The following is a 20738-nucleotide window of genomic DNA, read 5'->3' on the forward strand; positions in this document are numbered from 1 at the left end:
AGCGACGATGGCGATAAGGCCAATTCTCACTCAGAGGATTGTGAATGTATGCGAGACGGTATCGATGAGCGACCGCGGTAGGAATCCTGTTCAAGGAGAGAGCTCTATTTTCGGAACGCGTCTCGAAGCCTCTCAACTACGCAATAATTGTCCGAGTACTCCTATTCCAAGCAATCGTACACGTTGTGATGGTCCGTCGAGCCCAGATCGAGGGGTACAGAAAACTCAAGGAAGAGGCGCAATCCTCCACCATGTCGGGCTATCGTTTTGCCGGTAGCACAGAGAGAACAGCGCTTTTCGAACAGAGTTCGATCGAGTGAGTCGATCAATGATTCAACGAGGCATGTTCGATTGGTTGAACGTAAGCACTGCTCTACTTCGTGCACAGTTCGTCATCGGAATTTGATTGCGGCCAAGAAATCGCAATTGCCTTGTTTCGATCGATAAGTCGAGTCGTCGCAAAAATTACGATTGTACTCAAAAGATTGCCGGAATCCGGAACCATTGCGGCCACAAATTTCGTGAGTCAAGTTCAAGAGCAGCTAAGAATGGCGGTGGAGAGCGGAATTCCCCCGAGAACGGAAATCCTCCGCGCAAGTTCCTTTTGAAAGAACGACCGACCCTCTTGTCAATTGAAGGTGGCGGTTCCCGATTGAAGTCTGCAAGGCCATTTTACCGTATTCAAGGTTCTCCGCTGACAGGTCTAGTTATAATTCCAGCAAGGGTGTTCCTTATCGCCAAGGTTTTATCATCGTCTCCACCGATTTCTTTGAATGATTCCGAACGAATTCCCACAGAAGACTCGAAACCATAAATCACTTTTAAGGCGAATCGGCGGGCGGGCCGAGTGCCTGAGGTTGGGGAGATCGATCATATTCGACGGATGTTTATTATTTCGCCGGGAATAAATCACGTGGTCTTCTGATCCAATCTGGATTGACACAGGGTAAGCTCGCTTTTGAACCGTTCGGGCGAGGGTCTCCGCTGGTGTCGTATGACCGACTACCAAGTTCTAGATTATGAGTTATTCGCCGTCTTCCTCGCCCGTGGATATCGCCGATAATCGTGAGGATTCCTGTAGTACAATAACCTCAGAGGGTATCCCAACAAACACCGTCCCTAGGGCTGCAAATCGCCGCATCAAGGGGAAGCACTCTAGTGATCGAAGGCGAGGCTGTCGGATGTCGGAGCCTGCCACCGGTTCTCCGCCTCATTTCGGCTCATCTCGGGATGATGGAGTATGTATCCAGTCACTTGTCGAAGTGGTACGGTTTTGAGTGGGAACCCCGAACGCCGTAAAAGCGTCTATTTCTATCGGTCCGACCTTGACTCGACTAGAACGGGCCCGAGATGGCCTGACCGCCCAACCGAAAAAGCGAACACTTCCTCATCGTAATTTTTCGCCAAATGTCTACCGGGAAGTCTCTCGGTTGGCGTCAGATCTGAGAAAGAACGTCATCGTCGTGTGGACGTCTTCCTTTTGCGGTGCTCGTACGCGGCTCCCGGACCATGGCGTGATAGCAATTATCCCTTGTTCTATGTCGGAAAATCCGACGACAGCTTACTCTGCTTGCACTAAAGTCTCGAGCCCCTTGGTGGCACACTCGCCGAGTAACTGCCTATTCGTCCCTCTAAGCATTACGAAACGCACAGTGCCCCAACCATGCAATTCTCGATAAGTCTTCCTTGGTCAATTTCAGCATAATGAGAACTCCGTTTACAGCTCCCGAACTGAAAATACGCCGCCCGCATCTATGTACAAGGACATATGCGCCCTATCTTCCTTCTGTTCGAGTTGACCTATATCATTCTGGTCGGAAATCAGTGATGAGCATCGCACAAGCTCCCGGGGACGAGAGGGAAAAACTTCCGCCATCGAGCAATGACCTCGTAGTATCCTCCTCAGAAGATTTCGGTGATTTCTTTCGTGATTTCTCGGCGCAGCTGTGACTTCTCACAAGTCTGATCTCTGGGAATTCGCTATGCCTCCCGATCGATTGCATTGAAGGAGTTATCGTTCGGAGCGCACATGAAGACGTCCATCTAAGTCGGCAGAGAAGAGTCCCGCCTATTCGGTTCAACGACAGCAGTGGCGCAATGGTGTTGTGAATACAATGAGAAACAATTTCTTCCTGCTTCTGCCACGTTTTCTCCTCAGAGAAAAGGACGGAAGCTCGCCCTGCGAGCTTGATCAGCCCCTTCGAGTTCTCAACCTCTTTCCCGAATGATCCCGGAGAGCGAGCCCCACTGCGCAGATAGAGAGTCGAGAATTGTCTCGCAACACACACGCAAAGCAGATGAAATGATAACTCACCCTTTCAATTCGACGGAGTGTGTCGGTTTGTTCTTCGATTTGGAATCCTTACTCTCGCTTGACCCGGTCGGGATTCGCCGAGGCTGTACCTGGGGCTCGACATCGGCGACCTTGCGTATGTCGGTGAATATTTTCCCGACGTCCAGACGCGAATTCCGCATTTTTCGACTTTCGTTGTTTCTATGCTCGACCGAGAAAAATTCAAGCCTGCGACTCACTGCCGGAACGGGGGACGCCTCCGTCATTTTCCCGACGGCAACCTGAGCTCGGAAAGGCGTTGGAGGCAGTTTCAGATCGGCGGGACTATTTAATTTCACGAAGGTACGCTGAGCCGGCGTCGAATTACCGGGAATTGATTTCCGTTTTTTGAGAAGTTCGTCAACGTAGTCCGTTGCCCGCTCCGACCATAGAGTGAGGCTGCGCTGAACTTTCGACTGTTGTCTCAGCTGTTTTCTACGCTGGCGTTTCTGTAGCATCTCGTGTAATCGTTTCTGGGATGGGCCCTGGTAGGAGAACAGGATCGGGCCCAGCGCGGCGCCGGGTTTCTGGATCGAATCGGGTTTTCTGCGACAGCCACTGCCATACTGTCTCCTCTGATGTTTAAGGTGTGGCGTCGAGGTCATCGTCGACCTTGGTCGACTTGCAGGCGACGACTACGGTGACTGCGAAATCTGCCTTGGCACTTTTAACTCTCCGAATCGAGTTCCACATCCGAGCGCGTTGCGAGAACGACTGATGAACGTAGCGAAGTGCGGTTTCTGTCGACGACGAGTCCCTTCCCAATCTACTGCTATCGACCGGAGATCGATGATGACTGCAGCGCTGCTGCGGCCTAATCCTTCGTGTCCATAGGTTATTTTGAAGTTGAGTCAAGCCTTGCTGTCGCACAAAGAGAAGAAACCTCGCCAGTGGGCTTCAATCGATCCGAACCGATGCTTCTCCGAGACGAGAGCTTCCTCAAGTGATTTCCGCGTCGCGTCTGATCGAGTGGTGCAAAAATCGCATCCTCTCCGTGAACTCGACGTGACCAGGACAATGGTCGGAACCACAACGACCGAACGTCTTATCTTCAGTCAGCTTTCCTGCTGGTGAACGCCCACAGAAATCAGCCTCTTCGGCTTACGTCGGCTCGGAAACCCGATTCACCCGGGAACGTTTATCTGTCATGCATGGCAACTGAAGGAACGCTCGAGGAAAACGAGCCTCGTGAGGGCTGGTCACGCATGCAGCATTCACGCACTAGCGAGGGAGGAATCGAGAAAGGGACGAGTCGATCCACGAGCCAAAAGAGAAAGGGAGATCGGAGTCGATTCGGAAAGCTGTTCTGGGGGTTTCCTGACGGGCAGGGGACGCTCCGTTCGAGGAGAGACGGTTTATCATCGTGAGAGCTAGGGAGGGAGATGCAACAGTCGGAGCGCGTCGTTGAGCGCGGGACTTAGTTCCCTTCCCTGGTGCGAGCGAAGATCGCGCGCCTCCTGCGATCGAATGGGGAAAAATCATCCCGGAATCATTCCGTCTTCCCGATAATCGGCTAACTCGAGAGAGTCTAGATCGTCGTTCCGACGTAGGTTTTTGGTCGTTCATCCCGGGCAGGTCACCCACAGAAGACGGCCCAAAGCGTCTCGATGAGAAACATCGATAGAAGCGAAATCTACACCCCCTCCTCCAGGAGGTCTTTCCCGAATTTCCCCGTGGCAGTGTCTCGGTTGTGATCTTAGACCCCCTCGATCCGGAGAGCGGGTCTACGGGAAGCAAGCGATTCCTTTCCGGAGAAGTGGCTCCAATAACGCCGCGACGCTTTTCTTCATGGAGAGCACACGAGATTCCTTCTGTGAAAAATGGAGCATACCACCGTCGGCAGACGTCAGAATATCGCAATGCTTCTCTTCCAGACAAATGACGGGGACTTCTATCGAACGAAACTTCGCTTTCATCCTGCGGATCGATACGTGCAGCACGAATGTCGTGTCGTTATGGCAAGAGAGTGCTGGCACCAGGTATGGGCCGTCCATATGTTGCCTCGCGATTCCTAATGGTGAAGATGAGGTTCCGCTCCTCACAAGCCCACGCGAAAGTGGAATTCCCGGACACTAGCTGCTAGCCCGGCCCCAAAGCAGTATAGAGCGGAGTTCTCCTCCTATGGGGTGAAATTCTAGGAGTTTGAACCATTGTTCAGCTGGAAGCTCCTCCAGATGTCAAGTTCCTGGCCGGAAGATGCATCAATATACATATTCGGTCTGCGATTTCACCGGAGTTTCACACTCGCAGCCTCAAATCGCACCCTACTGACCTCTGACCCGAGCCACAGAAAAATATTCGATTTCTGTTTGCTCGCGCACCTCTGGACCGATCACCGGAGAGGGAAGATGATATGATGTCGAAAGCGGACTCTCCGGAAGAATGCAGAACCTTCCCCCTTGCCCGCTATCTCTCTCTCTCTGGCATATAATCGACCTTTCCGAATTCATCAGGAATGAGCGAGGATCGGTACCTCCTCCGCTGGCATCATAATCCTGCTACTGCGACCACAAGCCACACGACTTATTGCGGGAGGCGGTCCCGGAATATGCTCATCCCGCCTGAATAGCCCAGCGATCCATTAATTACAGAAGCCAGAATTAGAGGTATCGCTCCGATATCGGCTGACCTGATCCCTTGACTGACGGAGTACACAACGAACTCAAGATCAAGGGGAGCTCGAGCGGTGGGAGAAGAGTTTCGCTCTCAGAAAACAGATTTATTGACCGAACTTACAGTGTTTATCGAGTTTATTTGAGTTCAATTCCGGAAGACGTATTCACAGAATAAGCCCAAGTTTCGCCATAGACATCCATGACGATCTCGATCTACGGTTCTATTTACAAGCAGACAATTTACAAGTTTCTGACGTCAGAAGTGTTGCGGGATAGGCTGCAAGACTTCCTTGGTTCCTTTGGTACATTTTGTCCTTCGTTCGCAGAGATTGATGGACTCAAAGTTCGCCATCTAGAATGAAGCTCCGTCGGAGAATCCGTCGGCTCCGTCAAAGCTCGAACCGGAGAACCCAGATGTATCGAAAGAATCGGCTCCGTCGAAACCGGCTCCACCGGCAGAGAAGCCAGAGAAATCACCACCAGCTCCCGCTGCTGAAAGACCGGCGGCATCTCCAAATGATGAGGCATCGAAACCTCCAGCCGACGCTCCATCGAAGGCTCCGCCGAAATCCTGTGCGAGGGTAAGAGCGACGAGGGCAACGAATGTGAGTGCGAAGAAAGTTCTCATTTTGAACGCTTCTTAATGTTCTGTTTAACTGGTTTAACCGTTCAGCATTGGCTTTATATAATGCTAACTTCCTCCTCGCCTGATTTCTCGCGCCCCTGTCGGTGGCGTAATGGGCGCCGAAAGCTACGAAAACGCGTCGAATGCAGGGGTGCCTTCTGGTAAAATCGCGATCCTGTTCAAAAACCACGAGATCCGTCCTGAGAGCGACCGAGCGGGGGCTTTCGACCCTAGCGGGGTGTGGGTCCTCAAAGACGAGAGTTGCCTGCCGGGAGGACTTGGCGGGCTGCTTGGGGCCTCTCCCTGATATAAGAGCTTGGGTGGAAAAAGGAAAGAAACGAGAACGAAAAAAAGGAAGGTCCAATTAATTCTCTCCGGGCTCCGATGGCTCTCATATAGATACCGTCATTTGGAAGACTTCACCCGTTGAGGATTCAATTGTGAAATGGTGAATTTTCCTCGGATTCCCGCTCCCGGCGCTGTTCTTGCTGGAACCAAATGGAAAATAAAAACCACGCAAGCGTGAATTCCGTCGATGCACGCTGCTGTGTTCCTCCGCCATCTTGAACTTCGACTCGATATTTCCTTCATCATCATAATTATTATCATCATCAACGACGACCCAAGCTAAAGGAACAGCGACAACTACCGCAATCTGACGACTATTCGAATTTTTCGATAACGGCTTTATGTAATCCCGCTGTTGCTGCGCCGCCGCTGCGGTGACAACAACAACCACTGCGGGAAATGAACCAAGTCTTTGAGCAGCGGCGACGGGCGGACGCCGCCGGGATGGAGGACCGTGAGAAATAAACTAACTTATACGGCGACCGGCGTAGAATGAGTGATCAAGTTGATGGCTGCAAGCAGCAATACGCTTTCAGAGCACATGGTTCGGTGCGGATACCGGCCGCTCCAAGAAAAATCAATGTACCGACATAGGAAGGGACAGGACACCCTATAGATCCGGTTTTGTGGTGAAAAGCGGACATTGGCAGATATTGGCTCTGACAATCTATCGAAGCCTTGCAACTAATCGGGGGATATCAATATATTCAATTCAGCCAACGGAGTTTCCATCTCTTGAAATTTACGGTTTCCGAAATTTGGATATGAGATTTCTCTTTCCGACGAGTGCGCGTGAACGTCGAAAATTTTTATCGGGAAGAGTCGGAAAGCTGGTCTGGGCTCTGGGCTACACGGAAAGAGCGAATCGGACCATTAATCAATGCTCAGGCGTCGCTAGCGCTCAAAACTTCCGATTGGTCGTCGAAGCTTCTAGCTTTACTTCATTTTGTTCAAATGCTTTGACACACCGTCACCACGATCGGATGGACGCACGGACCACCCGAGTGACTCCGGAGAATTGCATAAGCGTCGCCCATTCGCGTGATTGTCTTGTTGCTGCTTGTGTGGGCATATGTGCCTTGTTTGTTCGAGGGGTGTTCGCGTTCGATTTCAGTGATTACTTGTTTTGCATCACTTCGTCTTAGGTGACGATCCAAGTGATCAAGATATGATTTCGAATAATGGAAGTTTCGTCAATGCGTTCTAAAATGGCTGGATTTCATGTTTACTCTAATGTAACGAGACGTCGAATCGCGTTCGACTTTCCCCGAAAGTGGAGTCAGTCATTCCAGAAGCTTCTCAGTCACGGAACTGACGTTCGGGAACGGTGAACACTGGGATTGGAAATCAAGGTCGTCAAATTACTTCTCATTTCTCAAAATTAGAAGAATAACTCCTCGAGAGAGCTCGTCCATGTATTCACGCAGTCGAGTCGACAACAGCCAAGCGGCTTGAACATTGGTCTATTTCGCTCGTCTGAGTGTGTCTTCCTCCCGCTTTCAGCCGATGTCCCGAAAATACTCTCCGGATCTTTCAGCTTGTCATCAATGCGGAAATTCGCCAGACAATCGACCGGCTGGGCTTGAAATCCTGAGGCAGCTGCGCACATATCCTTCGGTCCACAAATATCGATAGAAAGTTTTGCGGCGCTGAGCAGCCGGGTTCTCTTCTACTTTTCCCCGATATGTACATACTACATACATGCGTATTCTCTGCGGAGTCGAGACCGGGGATCCTTCCAAAACTTCACGAAAAAGAGCTATTTACAGCTGAATGAAATTGCATCGCTCTCCGTGCCACGGTGACTCTCGGACAGGAAAAAGATTTACCAGAACAGAATTCCGATCGCACGCAGACTGGATTCCGCGAGCGATACCCAACTTCACGTGGGTTCTTACTTCTCTTATTTAAGAATGTCGGACCAATTCATTGTAGTTAAAATTCTCAGTGTTAGTCGCCGATCTCAAGATTTTCGGGCTAACGCTCTCGTGGGGACCCTCGTGTCTGTCGCAGTCAGTAACTTGATTGAGTTTTGAACGTTGGAGCCGCTACGGCTCATTCTCGGAAGTTATTAACTTGCCCACTCGAGTAAATTCGATTGGACACTTGGATCGTTCTCGAGCTCCGCTATCCCCGATTCTTGGAACCTACTTGCGTCGAGAAGAAAATTAAATTCCGACACGCTGTCCGAGCTTGAGTCGCAGTTTCTACGATTTTCAGCTCCTGAAATCATCAGACGGAAATCTACCCCCGCGGCCGCGTAACTTACCGATCCACGTGCACTCCTGAGGGTTAGAGAGCTGCAAACATCTGATGATGAGCCATCAATGCCGGAGTTGATGCTTATCGAATCCTCCTGCGTCGCTTCGCGGATTCCTTTGGAGAGTATCTTGGAATGCAATTGGTGTGGCTTCTCCCTTCGGAGCTGCCAGAAAATGAAGTCGGTCATAGAATCAGACCAGATCGGGGGCAGTTGACCAAGCGTCCCGCTAAGCTATCGGCATTGAATCGGCAGGAATTGCGAGGGAGCGCTTACGGAGAGCCGTTAAATCTCGTCATCGCAGTCGGTAGAACGGTGGCGTGCACCGACCGTCCGAATCGTTTCTGAGCGCTTCGATTAAGAAGAGTAAAGTAGGATTATTGCGTCATGGAAGAATTCTCGGCCGGGTCTGTCCGGCTTCATTATTCGTTTGTGATCACGTCACGACTCGGTGAGATTCTAACGCAGCGACATGATTAGAAGTCGCCGAGATGTCTGTTACATTCAGGGCCGCCTCACGAGCCGAGAGCCCGGAACCCCCCAAGGTTCAGCGTTGAGGCGAGCAGAAGTTGGTTCTAATGTCTCATGACTCATGAAGCATGTTATGGAACCAGGGGAGCAGCTACTGGTCACCACGAGAGAATTCGGATCTGATGTGTCTCTCGATTCTACGATCCTTCGCTGCTCACTCCGGCTGGAGGTGAGATCGGGCTGGTTCCTGAGGCTGGTGCAATGACTGGGATGATCCACCGGAATTTCACGCTCGATGTGAAAAGCGGCGAAGGAATCTCTATTTGAGAACTATCTCCCGAGCCGAAGCCGGGATAGAGAATCGGTAAGCAATCCCCGCATCGCTCTATGTCTTGTGCGAGCAATGAGCTTCGGAATGATGGTGAACATTGCACTCTCAACTCGGAGTCCCCGGAACCACCGGTCGTCGATATTCGGGGATTTGTGAGTCCTCCTAGGATGAATGAGCGTCCCGAATATCAATGGCGAGTATGAAGGAAACCTCATGGATTAAATCTCGATACCCTCAACTCTGAGACGTTCATAAATGGACTTCAGCTGTACCTCGAGATTCGTGGACTCTGAGCGTGACTGACGATTCGAGTCATCGCTTTGCCTCTATGGGGCTCGCCGTACCTTCAAGCGGGAGAGCGATTCCCGAATGTCGTACAAATCGTTTGAATTACCGTGGAAGCAACTGCCGGAGATCCCTCCGGAGCCAGCAACGGTGCCACGGGTCATGTTAATGAGCGGTGCAGTCATGGAATATCGCGGAATGTCGCGTCTCTTTCATCGCTCCCCGCGGTCAGCGCCGATCTGCCCAGAGGTCCGCATTGAGCTCTCCCGCCGCACAGTGGGGCCAAATCGAATTTTAGGTGGACAAAAGTCCATGGAAATCGATCCCGGAATTTTGATCGGTTATGGGTTTGAAGATGTTCGTAAGACTCTGAAAGCCGCGGGGGAACCATGATTACCGCATTTTCCGCATCCCCCAGCCACCCTGGCACCTGCGAGAATAAAATTGATTTTTTTATTTTTACGACGATTTTCATGAATTCCTCCCCCCAATCGGTGATGCTCGGAAATGAACATACTTCGTGCCCTCGCATTGGGGGGAAATTATTTTCTGCGCTCAGTTCCCATCCTGATCTCGCAATCCCACATGATTCCGGTCGAGTCAGCCGATTCTGGACTTGCTGGGAAGACTTTTTCGCCGAGACGAAAAAGTTCGGAAATTCGTTAAATTCTCGATGTCAGAAATGCGGTGTCCCCACGTGTCCCCCCTCTGATTTTTTTCTTTTGGGGAGTTTCGGACCTCTTCTGGACGCAGGAAAAAAATTGGGGCGCGAAACCCAGCGGTTCTCGAATACTGTCCAGCCAAAGTTGGGATCTGATCTCGTGGATCGGGACCATTCTCATGTAGTTTTTCGAATCCGAATCAGCACCAGCAGTTGGAAAACATTGTCGCTCTTCACTCAACTCTGGGAACGAGTCAACGCCGCGCCAAGACGCGACGCCTACGTCTCGGAACGGAAAAAACGTCAATCGCTTTCGACATATGGACGTCAATCTCTTGGTGCTGATTTGGATTCGAAAAACTACATGAGAATGGTCCCGATCCACGACATCGGATCCCAACTTTGGCTGGACAGTATTCGAGAACCGCTGGACTTCGCGCCTCAATTTTTTTTCTGCGGCCAGTAGAGGTCCGAAACTCCCCCAAAAAAGAAAGAACAGAGGGGGGACACGTGGGGACACAGCATTTCTAACATCGAGAATTTAACGAATTTCCGAACTTTTTCGTCTCGGCGAAAAAGTCTTCCCAGCAAGTCCAGAATCGGCTGACTGGATCGGAATCATGTGGGATTGCGAGATCAGGATGGGAACTAGGCGCAGAAAATGATTTTCCCCCAATGCGAGGGCGCGAAGTATGTTCATTTCCGAAAATCACCGATTAGGGGAAGAAATTCATCAAAATTGTCGTAAAATAAAAAAAAATCAATTTTTTTCTGGCAGGTGCCAGGGTGGCTGGGGGGTGCGAAAAATGTTGTAATCATAGTTCCCCCGCGACTTTCGAAGTCTTACGAACATTTCCAGACCCATAACCGATCAAAATCCGGGATCGATTTTCATGGACTTTTGTCCACCTAAAATTCGATTTGGCCCCACTGTGCGCCGGAGATTCTCGCCGCAGCCCGCTCAAAAATCCGGGATGAAACTCCCCTCAGAATCGCAGTCGGATCATGGACACATTTACTCGGGATTCAATTTCCGGATCCGAGCCGGCGCGGCGCAGCTCTCGGTCGCTCAGTTTGAGGAGTACGATCTTTCGCGTCAGCGTAGGCAAGTCGTCGGTATTTTCTTAGGGATTGCTAGCATGATCTTCGGAGAAATCCTAGAAGAGCGCTTCTCATCAGTTGCTCCTTTCCGGTCGAACTCTCAGAGATGAAGCCTCCTTCACTGAGCCACGCTTGAGGGCCACTGAAAGCACGCTCCACTTTTGGTCAATGCCCTCGGTGACGGAATCTCGGTAGGTCATGGAGCCGGCTCCAAAGCATGAAACCGAAAGTCAACGGGGCTCAACCTTGGTCGGCGTCATGCTTGCGCCGCGCCGCCACCGCTCGTCTAAACAAAAACACACATCGTAGAACACATCGGAAGCAGTAGACCAAGCCTACCGCTAAGCACCAAACTTCGAATCGGTGGAATTCACGATTAAGGCATCACGGAAAGCCGTCGGATCTCGCCATCGCGTCCGGTAATCTTTGGTCACGTGGCCATTGTTGGTTGGATCATTTCTGTGCGATTATGAACTGAAACGCTGGATTATAACGTCATGGAAGAATTCTTCACCGGCTCTGACCGGTTTCATTGTTTGTCTGTGAGAACGATACGAATCAACGAGATTCCACGCAAGCAGCACCATGCAAAGCCTCCGGACTGTCTGGGTGTTTCAACGCCGCCTTACGCGTTTCGAGAAGATCCAAAGAGAGATCGAATCCCTGATGAATCGGGGAAACCACCCTCAATCACGACCTATGAGATCTTCGGGGTCGCGGAGGTTCGGAGAAAAGTACACGGACGCCGGCGAACCGGTCGAGCTCGGGAGCTCGAATCAGCGCTTCGGGATCAACAGATACGAACTTTATACGAACTATCTCGATAGAGCATGACAACCTCAGACCACACCTAGACATCTTTTCGCCGCAGCATGCGGGAACGTCACACCGTGCGCGTTGCTCCAGGCGTCCATATTCCCGAATGCACCGGAGAGCCCACCGGGGAAGACTCTTCCCTGCGGAAATTGCGTTTTTCAGTGGACGTCCATCTGACAAAATGTCCGAGAATGTCTGGCTTGAACGATCGCAGAAAACTGGCGGGAGTCGGTAGTCTGGCGGGGTATCTATGTATAATGAGAGAATAATCGAATCAGGCTTGTCCCGGCGCAAGGAAGGAATCCATTTCGGGCGTCCTTGACGGTCGTTGCACCGTTGATCTCACCAGACGGTGAGACATGGAAGCGGAGTTTGAGCGAAAGTCGAGCGGCTCCACACAACACTTGTCGACCTCGGGGGACTCTTGGCAGACCCTAGGTTCGGAAACCTCCGACTTCCCTTTTCCTTAGCGGAGCTTCGGGTCTATTGCCTCTTCTACATGCTTGGGGCTGGCCCTCATGTCGTACAAAGATGCGTTGGAGCAGCGAGAAACTTGTCCGATCTGCCGGCTATTCCCGACGATCCCGAGTAAATGAACATGGAGCGAGTTGGATCTTGGGTTACGATTCCGCGATTACCTTTGAAAAAAGCGGAACCTCGAACCCGCGCAGCGAATGCGTAAGAAACGTGCGACGCCAACGACGAAGAATTAGTTGAATAGCGTAATGGTACAGCTCTGCTTGAGCGAACCGAATCATAGCTGTGTCCTCTGCCGGGAAGTTCGTTGAAGGCGGCTCCCATATTTAACCTTGAATCCCACCAGGCCTGGCGGTCCTGGGGTCTTATTAGTCATACCTCAAATAGGCCTAACTCGCTTGGGAATCGAGATTTGATCCGCGCATCGCGGGGATGCACGGGAAAACGTCGCGCCTAACGTCGACGTCGTTTGCACCAAGGGCGTGCACCTGTAGCTGCCACTCTACCCCGCGGCGCAAACCTGCGTCATTCTCGTAGGGGGACCGAGACTGGCGCGATGAACTCGACACAGGTCTAGTGTTCCCCTTGCCCTACAGGTTGGGGGTCTTGAAAAACTCGGTCTCCTTCCACGCAGTATGTTCTTCTATTTGGCATCTGGGATCCCTGCATCTCCTTTCGGGGTCAATATTTCATTTCCGGACGATCATGTTCTTTCGCACCGCGTCCTTGAGAACGCCATTGCTGGTGGGCTGGCAGGCATGGAGCTCGGTGTATCAGGGACAATGCACACGACACTCGAGGCAGGCACGCTTTACCGTGTATTCACGTGAGCATACCGAAGGGAGAAATGACTAGCGATGGAGCGGATATCTAATGAAATAGTGCACTTAAGTCGCTTTTTTTCCAGTATCGTCAAGCGCTGTCCGCATCCGTCCCGCACTCGATCCTTTTAGCGGAGGGGACTCTTGTCCCACGTGGCTGTGAATCTTCTCGTAGGTCGTCGCGGTGCACTCATTGAGGAAACTCGATTCTGAGGGCAGATCTGTCTCTCGCTAAAAGCCTCGCAGAACCTTGACCCGGACTCTCGGACCTACGAGACACAAACTGCGAACCCTGAATGGAAGCGCACTCGAGAGACCGAAACGGAGCATCAGAAAACACCACGCAAGTGGTTTCGGATTCGAGAGATCCGAGGAACCCAAAATAGTCTGTAGCTCTCGTGCATTCCCTCGACGCACAGGGAAAATTCGGGAGGTTACTTCCGAACGACGCGCCTCTCGTGGCGGAGGCGTTTGCTCGTCTCGACGAGTATCAGGTGAACACCTCTTCCGTCGAGACTGCAGAGTGCTTTCTCAACGACCGAACGATCTGAAGCTAGCGGTATCGCTTCCTTATCATGCGTGTAGTAGTGCTCTTAGAATGTATATTCCTTGTCCTTCTCCTGCGAGCGAAGCTCCCCGGTATGTAAAACCCGAGCATTATTGCGCATGGATAGCTGTGGGATATTCATAAATGCTAGTCCGGGAATGCGCCCATGAGTTCGTTTCCGGGACCGAAACTCCCCGGTCGCTCTTTTTCGACAAGATCGAAAGAACAAATGGAAATTCGCGTCATATCCCATTTTGTTTAGGCATACGTATGAACATAGATTTCCTCCACCTTTGAAAATTGTCGAGACGTACCTGTTTTTCATCTCTCGCTCAATCATTGCGCCGAGTGTCTTCAATGCAGCGTGTAAGAGGAGAATAATTATAGAAAACTCAGCGAAGGCGGAACTGATGAACAAAAATGCCACTCTCGCGGGTGAAATCATCGCTTTCAAACGAAAGCTCAGAACATCCAAGGAGTATTCCAGGTGAGTTTTATTTCGCTCCCCAACGATACCGTGCGTGCTCCACGCCTGCTCCGAGCACAATCGTATGCATCTGCTACCTTCATTAGGGCCTAGAAAAAAATCAAAATCGGTCCCAGCTGATTGAGTGGGGTGCAAAAAATTCTATTCGGGAGCATACGCTGGCGATCGAAGAGAAGCTTCTGGCATACAGACGTCTCTCCTGGTTCAAGCGCTCGTGTTGCTGCGGGTTCCGCTGCAATTTTCGTCAATCTCAGAATTGCCCAGTTTTCAGTGGAAGCTTCTGCAGTGAATATTAATAAGATATGTAGAGACTCAGTTCAGGTGCCTGGTTCGGAGTTCTCTCAAGCGGATCATTATGAAAGTTTTCATTCACTCACTCGGCTTCATTGTCCGCATGCGCCGTAAATAGAAAGTGTTGGAGACTCCTCACGAAGGTTCGTTCGGCAGGGATGCGTACACGAAAGTGTTATTTCAAAGAGAGGGTCGATCAGGCCTTAATCTTCTTACTTTCCCAGTTTAGTTCCACCGTTCGAACAGGGAACTAACGTGAAGGGCTCATCTCGATACCGTCTTACCGATCAGAATGAACGAGATGGGATCGGTACGGATTCGGCCGGAAGACATACGAGATCCCGTCTGATGTGTTTGATGGTTCCTAAGAAGCAGCGCTCTCGTGACCGCGCTCGCGTACAGCTCCGGCCTTTCGGTATGGCTCTCTCGTCATTTTCTCGATGCTGAATCGAGACAGCATGATTTGGGAGCCAAACTCCTCCCTTGAATACCGGGCCTCCTCCTGCATCGGGCTACGCAACGTCCCACGGGAAATCGCCAACGCCTAGCGGACGTACTGCGTGAATTTTCTCATCCCATTATTACATTGACGTATTCTCTGCTGGAGATCGAGTCATTCAGGCTCCGATCAAGAACCGGGGCATCAGATCATTTGATTTGAGAAATGTAGAAATGAAGAGCAGAGGCGCGGGAACAAAGCCGAGACCGAAAGACGAAGAGCGATGGCGTCGCTGTTATGACGCCACTATCTTGGTCGCGGATCGGATATTGCTGGGCAACGCAGCGAGATTTCGGTGCGGAGTTAGGTTTATGGTTTCGGATCATCGAAATGTACTCGGGCAGAAGTTCTGGTCCGACGCTACGATTCGTCATCGAATTACGCCAGTGAATATCGACTTGAGCCAACGCGGCATCCACGTGAAATTAACTTTACTTCCAGTTTGGTGCCGCCCTTCGATGCAACGAAGAAGACACTCCACATCACGAAGTTTCTCAGCTTCGAAGACGAGTTTTTGATCGATCCCGAAAAGCACCTCGTGTGGTTCACGATAACGGACTGTGATGTAAGCTGCCCCTGGGAATTACCTACATGGTTGAGAATAATGGATTTCGCCTATTTCGGAAGTTAACCACAAAATGACTATTACAAAGTTTCCCGCCCCTAGAACTGGAAGGACTCCAGACTCGAGTGGGAGGTTGAGGACGCGCACGTTGAAGACTTGCTCATTACCTCATACACTACCTGGAGACCCTATTCATATTACTCGGCTCAGTCAGTGATTTTCCGTGAATTTTCGAGAAATTTCATGTGGGAATCGAATCAATATTTCCTACACACTGAGCCTTTCTTCTTCGAAACGGTCTTTCACAGGAGGAAGCGTCTCTTCGCTTATCCCTCGTATTTGGAACACAGTGGCAACATCATTTCCTGCGATGCGTACCAGGTGGCTCTCCCGTGCACTTTCGACATGTGGGACTTCCCGAGCGATGTCCATGAATGTGTCTTGACAGCTTACTCACCGTACTATCATATCGATGTCAGTGAACATGAAAACAAGCATCGGAAATTCTGTCGATCATTCGACGAATCCGCTCTCGATTCATACGTCATTAGACTAGAGACAGTCGACTCACTTCCAGGAAATAGTCTACGATGTCATGGTGACCGGCTCAGAGCCGAATTCCGAATGGAAGATCGACGAGAGAAGCAAAGTCCAAAGCGCTTTTTATCCAGGCCAAGGGAATTTTTCGGAGATAGTCGTCGACTTCCAGCTAAGACGCAGACCCCATCTCTACGGGTGAGTCGGAGGCGCGGATTTAGTTCGATATGCTCCAGGAGAAAATCTTGAAGCTGATTCGAGCGATTCGGAGAAACTCTATCGCTTCCTCGATCGACAGAGCGAGGGTATACCTGCCACTCTGGAGCGTGATGATCCTGTCCTTCCTGATCCTCTTCTCACCCGAGGAGTCGAGAGTCGCCACTTCTTCTCTGCTATTGGTCACAGCATTCTTACAGCATGGCTTCCTCTTGAGCTTGGTCAAGGGATCGACATCGACGCCCAAGATCGGTGAGTGGATTGTCTCTAGATGCTCAGCAGGGAGAGGAATTTCAAAAAAATCTTTGTACGGATCAACTACAATTATTGCATTCGGTGTGAGAGAAGAATTAGCCTCGTAAATGATACCGCTATTTCTCCCAGTGCTGTTCTCGAGCTGTCTGGTCACCACCACGTGCTGCATCGCGGCAGTCGCAACATTCCGGGCGCAGCAGCAGAAAGGCCTCTCTTCTCCCCTGGCTCAATTCTCGTCGCGATTCGTCTGGATAGAAAACTTTGGCTTGAAAGCGATATGTCTCATTTTGGCGGGTGTTCTCAGCCTTCTGTAGTGCTTGCGAGTTCGAGAAAAATAAAAGGGAGTTCAGACTCTTCGACTTCTTTTTCCGTCCGATCCGCCCCCTCGTTGTGCGAGCTCGATAATTGAGTCTCGGGGACGGGAAGTCCATCGAGAGACATTCCGAGGCATGTCAGAAGGCTGGGGGATACGCCCTCAATCTTCTCAATGGATTTAGCTGCTCTTAGCTGGGAGATATGTATCTCTGTCCGCGGCACTGATGAGTTCCGTCAATGAGAGAGCTTCAAGTCGCCTTCCTGTACGACTATCCACAGTGGCTTCATTTGGCTTGATCAGTCGATCGACAACTGAGTTCAAGTCACTGAAGGGATCTACCGCGCCGAATGACCCACTTTATGCTCCCTGATCATCGAGTATGCTATTTCTTGCGTCTTATCTATCTATCGTTTCGATTTTAATCAAAGAGTGAAGTCCTGCCGGAAGGCGGTCACAATTTCTCGAGCTCAGCAGTAACGTCAGCAGCCCCTGCTGGGAGGTGATACGCATGGTCCCAGCGCAATCTTCTATCTTCCTTCGAGGCACTCGGATGTGAATAAAGAATTCGATAAGCCTTCCTGATCTCGATTTGTCTCGACTCGTTCCATCGATCTGCACTGACGATATTTTGAGGCAAAATAGCCCGAGTATGCTTCATCGGAGCGCCGAACGCAAGTTATTCCAAGACTCATGAATATTCTTCGCGTATCGTGACCGGAGTCGTCGCAGCCCGATTCGATTGCCTCAACCGAGGAATGGCCGGGTCAAGGAAACGGGAGGGCTTGCTTCGGAGGTCCACGCCGTCCACGACGTATTCCAAATACTCTCGGAGAAAAATAATCATCATCATGTTTTCCATCGAATGAGTCATACTCGAACTAGCTGGTTTTGATTCTATCGATCTCCATCGAATCGGCGAGTCCATTTCTCATCAAGGATTCGATCTTCCTGAAACCGGCGTAATTCCAACTGTCATTCAGGCATGAAGCGAGGTGCACTCTCAAGTCCATTCTGTGATCATTCGGCAATTATTTTGTCGTCCGCCATCTCTCGAAAGGGAGCTCCATCTCGACACGAGCGTTCGGAGCACTTTACTGAACTCCAGAGAGAAGGGGCTGAACAAGGTTGAGATTTAGGGCAATGACCCCGCGACAGGGGCGGATCCAGGATTTTCTCTCGGGGGGGGCCAAAGCCCCGTCTGGTCGTGGATGGATGAGTTGGGAGCATATTATTTAAACTTTAATAGCTTAATATAACTTTAGGAGTTTATATTATGAACTGCTTCCCGAGCAGCACATTTATTCGGTCATATGGCTCGACTGTTCAAGTTTCACTCAGCCCTAGAACTAGATTCATCCAGTCAAGCTGGATTCACGCATTACAATCACGTGAAATGAAGTTTAACTTATATGGCACAACGATCAGGTGATAAAAAGCGAGCACAAAGCTTCGCTCGATTCAGCTACAAGACAAAATCTAGCTTCCTCGCATTCGAAGCTAAGGAGTCGATGACCTCCTCGGGATCGACGTCGATGCCCCGTAGGATGCTCATCGAGGCTAATCCATTCAGGCGAGCCTCGCCCATCACAGATCTCAAATACGTCTTCAGCAATCTAAGACTGCTGAAAGTACGTTCTGCGGAAGCGGTGGTTACTGGGTATGTAGCGAGTATTCTCAGAGGATATTGATTTTGGGAAAATCAGCTGCGGGGCAGTGATTCAGTGCATCTATGGCGCTTGCAGGCACTCCGTTTTGCGGGACTTCCATCCACTTCGCGCGCCACCTTTCGAATTCGGCTTTTGCGACGTTAACACTACAGCTTAGATCGGACTCGTAAAACTCGATCGCTGGATGCAGATCCGTGACAGAGCTTCTCACTGCAAATTTGGGTATCAAACACTGGACCTTCAGGGCGCCCTGTCTCGCATCCGCGAACAGTGAGATAAACCCATCGATCAAGCTGTCGAGGTACGGAATGTAACTCGTCACTCGAAAATACTCTTCACTTGAATCTGCGGGATGATTCTCCCTGTTGAGCTGTCTTTCACATATGCGTGGCATTCTGATATCAATTTCGAGGGAGTCGCAAACCTCTGTAACCTCTGCCAAAATTTGTTGGAATCCATCGATCGCAGCTTCTCGCCTCCGCCTCAAGACAAGGAGTACGTTGTCCACTAAGTCAAGTGCCGCGAAAATATCAAGCTCCTTCGCTTGAAGTTTCACGGACAAGGGCAAAAAAAGAGATGAGAAACTCTCGATGATGAATAAAGACGTCACGAACTGGCATTTACAAATCGCGCTCAGAAGTTCGTAGGAGCGAGCTCCGGTTTCACCAACTTCTTGCTCCAGCTCCAGCAACGACTGCACGATCGGTATAAGAAGCTCCTTGAAAGCTATGAAAGCCTGGTGGCTCTCCACCCAACGCGTCATACACAATGTTTTGAGTCTCTTTTTTCTGGAATTCGATGAGTTCAAGCGTTCGATCTGATCTTGTAGAATTCTCGTTCGTTTTGAAGAGTTCGAAAAGAATGCACATACATTCGCCACTGAGCCAGCTACCAATCGGATCGCGGCGAGCTCGCTGGAGTGCACCAAAGCCAAATTCAAACAATGAGACGCACAATGGAAGTAGAGCGCTTGAGGAACGACGGCTTTTATCTCGGCTTGCGCACCCTTGTTTGACCCTCTCATCGCACTACAGCCATCATAACCCTGACCTCTGAGGTTCCGGATGTCTAGTCCTTCTTCTTGAAGAACACCGAGTATGCTGCGGGCCAACCCAGACCCTGTCTTCTCTTCCACATCAGAAAATTTGAGGAAGACTTCTTTGACAACGTGCTGATTATCTTCGCCGCCAACATAACGAAGACACACGGTCAGTTGATCGGTCTTCCCCACGTCCCTCGATTCGTCAGCTAGCACGGCGAAGAACTTGGCGACCTTGACCTCGGCGACAATTCTCCGTCGTATGATCTTCCCAATCGTTGAGATGATCTCGTTTTGGAACGTATGACTAACGTATGTCGCGTTCTTCTTGGCGCTGTTGAGGTGTTCTTCCAGAAGCCGATCCCCGGCATCGAGTCGATACCGCAACAGAGCTCTGAAGTTGCCGTCATTATTATTTCCGTCGACGGCGCTAAGAGACCCATCATCTCTGTGACCTCGAAGTGGTATATTTTGCTTCCCGCAGAGAAGAATCGTTCTGATTATAGGTACCAATCCTTGTCGATTCTTCTTCACCTGCTCTCCTCGTGCGGCTAACAATCGGTTCCTGAGGTCGTGGCCGACCTTATCGTTGTACCAATCGAGGAATTTCTCAGCTTTTCCTTTAGCCTCGCAATGATATTGGCAACGCTCATGGTTCTTCAGAATATCCAAGGCCTTCTTATACTTGTTGAGAGGTTTCGCGACCAGAACACCGAGGAAGTTGGGCCCTCTCTGATCCGACGTTTCTCTCGCAAACAGGACGCAGTATTTGCAGAAAGCCCCTCCGCCATGCATTTCGCTATAGGCTAACCACGGCCATTTCACGAGATAATGATGCTGGAAAGCACGAGTGCGAGTCGACTCCAGAACTTTCGGGAACTGATAGTGCTCATCGGGTTTCCAGCAATCTGTCAGCGCTTTGAACCGCTCCTCCTCCGTCAAAGGAGCATGTAGAGAGGAACTCTTCCGAACGAAGCGGCCAATATCCATGGGATCGAATGCCAACCGCGGCTTCTTCACGGCCGGAGACGCATTCGAATCGCACTCGTCCAAGGTTTCAATTATAGGCGGAGATTCCGCTCCGTCTTGTTGAGTCGAGGACGTCTGTAGGTCTCCCTCGGCCACAGTTCCCGGTTCCGTGGAGAAGAAATTTGTGAGCTTTTCTTGTCTCTTCAT

General features: G+C 50.7%; 2 protein-coding genes across 2 annotated transcripts; one reads left to right on the forward strand and one right to left on the reverse strand.

The window, feature by feature from the left end:
• Positions 1–13636: 13636 nt before the first annotated feature.
• On the forward strand, positions 13637–16862 carry LOC100907781 (5-hydroxytryptamine receptor 3A). Its single transcript, XM_003738735.2, has 8 exons — positions 13637–13782; positions 14078–14177; positions 15409–15532; positions 15635–15741; positions 15841–16006; positions 16110–16267; positions 16368–16537; positions 16670–16862. Exons 1-8 carry the CDS (start codon positions 13719–13721, stop codon positions 16852–16854), a joined length of 1074 nt encoding a protein of 357 aa, XP_003738783.2. The 5' UTR covers positions 13637–13718; the 3' UTR covers positions 16855–16862.
• Positions 16863–18530: 1668 nt separating this feature from the next.
• LOC100900474 (52 kDa repressor of the inhibitor of the protein kinase-like) lies at positions 18531–20738 on the reverse strand. The gene has a single exon (XM_018641808.1). The coding sequence runs from the start codon at positions 20736–20738 to the stop codon at positions 18531–18533; it is 2208 nt and encodes a 735-aa protein (XP_018497324.1).

This window comes from Galendromus occidentalis, unplaced genomic scaffold, assembly GCF_000255335.2.
Source record: "Galendromus occidentalis unplaced genomic scaffold, Mocc_1.1 scf7180000076319, whole genome shotgun sequence".
Classification (NCBI taxonomy): Eukaryota; Metazoa; Arthropoda; class Arachnida; order Mesostigmata; family Phytoseiidae; genus Galendromus; species Galendromus occidentalis.

Bases quoted from the DNA above. Each gene is read 5' to 3' on its own strand.
- LOC100900474 (XM_018641808.1), bottom strand. From the start codon at position 20,738: ATGAAGAGACAAGAAAAGCTCACAAATTTCTTCTCCACGGAACCGGGA.
- LOC100907781 (XM_003738735.2), top strand. From the start codon at position 13,719: ATGCGTGTAGTAGTGCTCTTAGAATGTATATTCCTTGTCCTTCTCCTG. The intron at 13,783-14,077 runs GTATGTAAAACC...GAATAATTATAG, and splicing joins CCTGCGAGCGAAGCTCCCCG to AAAACTCAGCGAAGGCGGAA. The intron at 16,538-16,669 runs GTGAGTGGATTG...TATTTCTCCCAG, and splicing joins GACATCGACGCCCAAGATCG to TGCTGTTCTCGAGCTGTCTG.